This window comes from Quercus suber, unplaced genomic scaffold (genome assembly GCF_002906115.3).
Source record: "Quercus suber isolate HL8 unplaced genomic scaffold, Cork oak 2.0 scaffold_249, whole genome shotgun sequence".
Classification (NCBI taxonomy): Eukaryota; Viridiplantae; Streptophyta; class Magnoliopsida; order Fagales; family Fagaceae; genus Quercus; species Quercus suber.
The window spans coordinates 246,881-254,270 of record NW_027069705.1 but is presented as its reverse complement, the minus strand read 5'-3'; the positions used below and the strand labels follow the sequence as shown (position 1 = coordinate 254,270).

The 7,390-nt window shown below is 35.0% G+C and overlaps 1 protein-coding gene across 1 annotated transcript; it reads left to right on the top strand.

Annotated features, from left to right (window-relative positions):
- Positions 1 to 805: 805 nt before the first annotated feature.
- Positions 806 to 6,881, top strand: LOC111986823 (putative BPI/LBP family protein At1g04970). Its single transcript, XM_024018508.2, has 6 exons — positions 806 to 1,389; positions 2,475 to 2,614; positions 4,441 to 4,792; positions 5,010 to 5,258; positions 6,239 to 6,364; positions 6,450 to 6,881. The coding sequence occupies exons 1-6, from the start codon at positions 949 to 951 to the stop codon at positions 6,672 to 6,674; spliced, it is 1,533 nt and encodes a 510-aa protein (XP_023874276.1). The 5' UTR covers positions 806 to 948; the 3' UTR covers positions 6,675 to 6,881.
- The last annotated feature ends 509 nt before the right edge of the window (positions 6,882 to 7,390 follow it).

The following is a 7,390-nucleotide window of genomic DNA, read 5'->3' as shown; positions in this document are numbered from 1 at the left end:
ATGAATAAAGTGTACTAAAACAAATTATATTATATACAACATATATTATTATATGGGCATTCCTGACATTTGGTAAAAGGAGTTTGATACTTGTGCAACACAAAAAAAGAGGCGTCTTGAATTGAATCTTTGATCGCTTTTTTTTTTTTTTTTTATGAGAATCGAATCTTTTTTGATTTTTTAAATTGTTTATTTTTCTTCACACATAACAATTTCCATCCACTCTCTTCCTTCATCCCGAGATACATAAAGAATAATAAGTTTACACATTTACACAATTAAACAATTAAATTCAAAATGAATAATGAGAATTTAAACGGTTACTGTAATAAACTTGTAAATTTACACAATTATATACGAATTGATGTGAGTATTTTTAGACAAAATTATGTAAATTAGATACAATTTTCTATTATACAAGTATTGATGTGAAAGTTCTAAAGGTTAATTTTTTTTTCCTTTATTTTATGTTACTTTTATGAATCTATAAATACTAAATAGAATAATGATCCACACGAAAATCAAATAGGAAAAGTAGAGAGGATTAAAACTGAACAGTCCAACGGAATGGCACATATTTGTGGATTAAAACTCACGTCTTTCCAATGCATAGAGTGATTTTGAATGATTTAAAAAAAAAAAAAAAAAGTGTGATTTTGAATGAATAAAGTGTACTAAAACAAATTATATTATATACAACATATATTATTATATGGGCATTCCTGACATTTGGTAAAAGGAGTTTGATACTTGTGCAACACAAAAAAAGAGGCGTCTTGAATTGAATCTTTGATCGCTTTTTTTTTTTTTTTTTTATGAGAATCGAATCTTTGATCACTTGGCACACCTAAACTACACTTTGATCAATAATAGTCTTCCTCTCAAGTTTCAACCCACAAAAACCCAAATCCACAACAGTTCTGACACCTCTGAGTCTCAGTCTCAAATATGAAAAAACCAATGGCACCCACTACCATTCTGTACATCCTCATAGGCATAGCCTCTCTCTTCTTCATTCCCAGTCCCACACAATCCCATCTCCAACCTAATACCGACGAAGCCTTCACCTCCATAGTCATATCCCAACGAGGCCTTGATTTTGTCAAAGACTTGCTCATAGAAAAGGCTGTTTCTTCCATAGTCCCACTCCAACTGCCCAATATTGAGAAATCTATAAAGATCCCATTTGTGGGTAGCGTTAATATGGTCCTCTCAAATACTACAATATACCAAATCAATGTTTCCGAGTCGTATGCGAAGCTTGGTGATGCAGGGGTTTCGATTATTGTGTCAGGGGCTACTTGTAATTTGAGTATGAATTGGTATTATTCTTACAGTACGTGGCTTGTGCCGGTTGAGATTTCTGATAGAGGGACTGCTTCTGTTCAGGTATTGCTCAAGTTTTAGAGTTTTGAGGAATTGGGATTTTTTCATTGGGTGAGTTTGAATGGGAAATTGGTGGCTTTACAGTGCTTTGTCTCATTGTTGGAAATAATTGTAGCTGAATTTGATGCAAATATTGAGATTTGCATCTGGGTTTCATTTGTTAGGTGCGTTTGAATGTTAATAAGGCAGCTTCATAGTGTTATTATTTAATAATAATATTGGCATGACTGGTCTCTTAAAGAAAATTCAGAATTGTTTGGGAGACTATATTCAATTAGGGCTTGATTTCTATCAGTAGTTTGTGCTTCTGTTTTGGTATATGGTAGTTGTTTAGCTGGTTTTTTCTTGTTTATTAGTTGGCTTGGATTTATCAAATCTTTTTTTCCTGATTCATGCAAATCTTTTAGAACATGACATATGGTTTAATTCATTAAATGTACTTGGAAGGAATCTTAGTTTCTGTATTGTGTGTTGTATAGTTGGAATTATTGGGAACTTTCAAATTGGTTATCATCGTGACAATAATGCTGCTTACCAGCATTAGGTAGTTACCCTCTTTTTTGTGTGGCAATTACCTGGAATCTGAGGATGAATTGTTGTTCCTAGAGTAATTGGCTGGTTCTCATTGTGTTTACTTTAGACATAGGACATGCCCTTTATGTCTATGAATTTGAAAGTTTTCCCCTTGAATTTTGGGTATAAAAGTTGTCTTTGAGTTTTCCCTGCAGTAATGATGTCCTTTGTGGCACCCCATGTCTGTGGTTCGACCCCCACCTCCCCTTTCCCTACTATCTACCTATAAAAAAAAATGTTGTCTTATGAATTTGAAAGATATTGACATCGATGTACTTTCTTCCTTTTTATCTGAATTCGGTTATCTTAGGGAGTTTATCTTTGGGTTCATGTTTGACAGTCAACCTACCACAACCCTCTTTAATCTAGGACTGGTTTGTGAAATTATAACCAAAAAAAAAAAAAAGGAGCTTCGTAGGACTCTTAGCCTGTTTGGTTTGTCTTTTGTATTTATTTGCTCATTTCTCATGTGCCCATTAACAAAGGGAATTTGATGGGTGCTGCTCCTGGGTAAGGTTGAAGGCTTGGAAGTGGGGCTTACTTTAGGCTTGGGCAACGAGGAAGGGACTCTGAAGCTTTCCCTTTTGGACTGTGGTTGTTATGTTAAAGATATTTCAATTAAATTGGATGGAGGAGCGTCCTGGCTCTATCAAGGGTATGTAATTTTTTCTTATAACTCAATTTGTTTATTAGGCATTGGTGTATCATATTTATCCTAGTTGTTTTTGAATTTTGTTTAATTATCAGGAAAAAAAAGATGGTAATTTTGCTCATAGTGTACTAGAATCTGGCACTTTTTCTTTCCAATGATCTAGTACTAATGTTTAAATTCCTTTTTTGTGTGCATGTTCTAGCACTTCCTCTCATTAAAGTGATAAGTGTGTGTGCACTCGCACATACCCTTCAAATTTCAAATAGTATTTATGGTTCAGCTTTTGGCCTTTCTAATGAGTGACTAGAAAGCTAAATATGAAAGACAAACTGTCATTTAAGATTTAGCTACTACTGCTTAATAAGTACAAAATCTCTTTTTTTCCTTCCGACTTTCAGGGCCATGATTTGGGTAGCATCATTTCATCGCCTAATCTTGATTTAATAGATATTTGAACCCTAGTTTGTAATTCTTTAGGAGTGGTTTAAATGCATGCATTGTCCATTTGATATCTCTCCCCTTTTGAATAAAATTATTATTTATCAATGGCAAGTGCCTTTCATCAAAGTGACAGATAAGGTTCAAGTCTGGGAAGCAGCTCTCCCAAAAATTGGGGGTGAGGCTGCCTGCTATGACCTCTCCCAGACGCTACAAAAGTGGGAGTTTTGTGCATTGGGTATGGCCTTTTATTCTTGTAGTGTCGACCAATATTTTCATTTTTCTTTTCAAACTTCCTTTGTTTCCTGCCGCCCCTTTCTTATTATTTTTGTAATCATTGGTCTTCATTCACGGTTAAATCTTCTTCTTCTTCTTTTTTTTTTTTTTGTGGTGGCTGAATCATAATGGTTAAATCATCTAAACTACCATACCTCCCAGCCTTCCCCTGGTCTTACTTCCTGCTATACATTAGTACTATGTATTCTTATTTGGTCTCTCCATTGGATCTCTTCTTTGCAAACTTTACTATACAATGATTCCTATCCAAAAACAAAAAACTGTACAATGAGGTTTGTCCCTGAAATCAGTATTCTAAATTTGGAAAGCTGATGGGCTAACTTGATAGTTCCAGATGTCAAAACTGTCAGTCAGGTTTGACGTTGAAAATACTGCTTCCTCATGCAGACATCTAGAAGGAAGATTAGTTTTTTTTTTCACAGGCAATGCTCCACTTCCCCTTAATACTACAAAAAGCTATAGTTTGAAAACAATTTCCTTCTTACGGCTTTAATGATAATGGAGAACAGATTGCTCTCTCTCTCTTGCTCTCCCCTTTTTCCCCATTATATTTTTCCTGTGGTTTTAAATATTTTCGTTTTTTTAGACAGCCCTTGGGGCTTCCTCTGGGTAATTACCTGGCGTGTATAGGACAAGAGGAATAGTCTTCACATATCTGGGAGAATAGTCAGATGCTCGAATAGCTCTAGACACCCTTGTCAGCAACAACCAAAAAAAAATCTTTTTGTTTTGTATGGGTAGGTAAAACTAAAATAATGCTGGGTGCCTTGCTTTTCCATACAAGCAATTTTAGATTGCTTTTTCTTTCCCCCTTTATTTTATTTCTCTGTATGATGTGCATTATTATTGTGGCAGCATTGTGGATGTTATTACTCCTTTAAATTCCAATTGTCCTTTGGCCTGTTGAGCTGGGGTCACTAGTTTGATTCCCCCCTTACCTGCCCTTTTTTCCCTCGGAGTGACTCACTCACAAAAAATGAAAGAACTCAGTACATACTTTGCGGATGAATTTGCTTTGCATACATTTCAGACAAAAACGAGGGTCGTCTGCTTACTCACCATTCTTTAACACTTTTTTTCTTGTAATCTGGCAGGATGATTGACGCTTTTGAAGAGCAAATAGGGTCTGCGGTGGAAAGTGCTATTACTAAGAAACTTAAAGAAGGGATTTTGAAGCTTGATACCTTTCTGCAAGCTCTTCCAAAAGAAATCCCAGTGGATGATAATGCTTCTCTGAATGTAACTTTTGTAAATGACCCCTTGTTGAGTAATGCTTCTGTTGGATTTGAGATCAATGGGTTGTTCACAGAAAGAAAAAGAGATCCAGTCCTTGGATACCGTCATGAAAATTCAAAAACATCAGTTTTCTGCCCAGATTCATCTAAAATGGTTGGAATTTCATTAGATGAGGCTGTCTTTAACTCTGCGTCAGCTTTGTACTATAATGTAAGTCTGGAACTTCTGCAAAGATTATGTTTCTGTATGATCCATCTTAAAGATTCTTGCTTATATTGTTGAAATGAGTAAGCATGTGCTTTTTTGTAATATCCTTCTTTACTATATCTATTAAACATTAATTATAACAGCAATATGTTACTATTACTTATAGTTGTTGTTCCTGATGTATATTCTCTTGTTAAATAAACATGTTCTCTCTGTTTAGGCAACATTTATGCAATGGATTGTGGACAAAGTGCCGGATCAGTCTCTTTTGAACACTGCCGGATGGAGATTCGTTGTTCCCCAACTGTACAAGAAATACCCCAATGATGATATGACTTTGAATATTTCTTTATCTTCTCCTCCGGTTGTAATTATTTCAGAGAAAAATATTGATGCAACCATTAATGTAGACTTGATAATAGATGTTTTGGAAGCGGGTGAAGTAGTGCCGGTTGCATGCATCTCATTGGTAAGCTTTTTGATGGATGAAATAACAATTTTGATCTTTGTCTTAGTTGTTTTTGTATTATGTTCTTTTATTTGCTTCTGTTTTCCTATCTTGTTGCTGATTGATACGCTAATCGTTTCTCAAATCCTTCTCTTGTCTCCATCATTTTGTAATGCTTGAATTTTGCATAATCATTATCAATGGTAATGTGATGAGAGTAAGTGGCTGATTTGGTCATGGACATGAGGTTGGCACTGGTTTTTGACATGAAGGGCACAGCTGAGAGGAGTTCTGAGGGACATCTGCATGTGTCTCTTTAAATTACGTTATCAACAGTATTAAAATTTTATAATTCATCTTAGGCAATGTGTTTCTATTTTATGAGATATAAGTAGCAGATGGTCATTAACATTCAGCATATTCACCTATGGGGAAAATTAAACTGAAGAAGTTGACCCTTGCTAAGCGTGGACACCATAAACTTAGTTCATTACCTTTTTTTCTTTTTTGACAAAACAATAGAACCTTGACGCACTGAAATCAGGCATTAACAAGCACCACGCCAAGATGCAATCCTTCTTTCACCTTGTACATTTGGAAACTGGATTAATCCCAGTTTTTCTCTGTAACTTCTAAGTCCTATGTAAAATTACAACATAGAAAGGAGCACCTGTTGGTTTCTGTCAAACATGATCAGTTGAAGCTATAAGGATTTTCAATTATATGGTTTGCACACTGTTGTGAGATGCATAGTTTATGCATGTTAAATCGCAAGTTACATTTGTAATATATGTCTTTTTTTTCTTGTTCATGTGTATCTTTTTGTAGTTCCTTTTCCAAATTTGTACAACTTAAAAAGTGTTTGCCTCCGCCCCATTCCCCTCCTCTCTTTTTTTTTTGGGTCTCTTAAATGGTAAATATGAAGAATGTTATGCTCTTTCATTATTTTTTAATATTCATTTTCATGAGTGGAATTGCCCTATTGCTTTCTATTGGTGCAGGTAATTCGGGCCTCAGGTTTGGTTAAAGTTGCAGGGAATAACCTTGCTGGAAGTGTGAAATTAAATGACTTCACAATGTCATTAAAGTGGAGCAATATTGGTAATCTGCGGTTATATCTAGTTCAGGTACTTTTAAACATAGCAATTACTCAAAATAAAATTTTATTTTGCATGTTTATTAATAAAAAGTTTCAATATTGTCCTGTTGCAGCCTGTGATGTGGACAGTTATTCAAACGGTTTTCTTGCCATATGCAAACTCACACCTTGTACAAGGTTTTCCTTTGCCCATCATTCATGGTTTCACCCTTCACAATGCTAACATTATCTCCTCAGATTCAAGAATTATGGTTTGCAGTGATGTAATATATACAGAAACAAACAATCTTAGTCAGCTTTTGTCCATTTGGGTAGATAAATATAGGCTACTCTTCTGAAATGTCTTGGAAATGTTTATAGGAAGGGAAATCAAGAATCAGTTTCCCCTTCTTGTACTTGTACATGTTTAACATTTATATATGGTCTAGAATCTAGATTGAACCTTTCACCGTTTGGATGTGTGCATTGAGATAAAACTCTTTGAACAGAAAATTTGAGTGTACATTGTGATTACAACAGGTATGATCATATTGTTTATTTATTTATTTTTTGAGTCACAAAATTATATGCCATTTGTGCTAATGCTTTTGCAGAATTTTACATATATTTTAAGCATGAATATTCCTAAGAGCATAACCTATCATCAAAAAAAATTCCCAAGAGCATGTGCTAAACCTGATTCTAAAATCAGTCCCATACATTCATTTAAAGATGCCGCATGAACCACTCCCCTAATGATTTCTTTTTCTTGAATATGACCTATTTTCATTGAAGGTGCACATTGGTTTAGTGTTGAAAATTGAGTGCCTTGATTATATGCCATTTGTGCTATTTTCACTGAAATGTCGAGGAAATTGCTTCACTGAACTCCAAAGAAGATGACCGGGGCGCATTCGACCACTGCGCCAATTTGACCACTCACCCTCAATGCCCACACGCTGCCGACTTGATCCAGTGTGAGAGGTACCTATCTTTTTGTTTTGTATGGGTAGGTAAAACTAAAATAATGCTGGGTGCCTTGCTTTTCCATACAAGCAATTTTAGATTGCTTTTT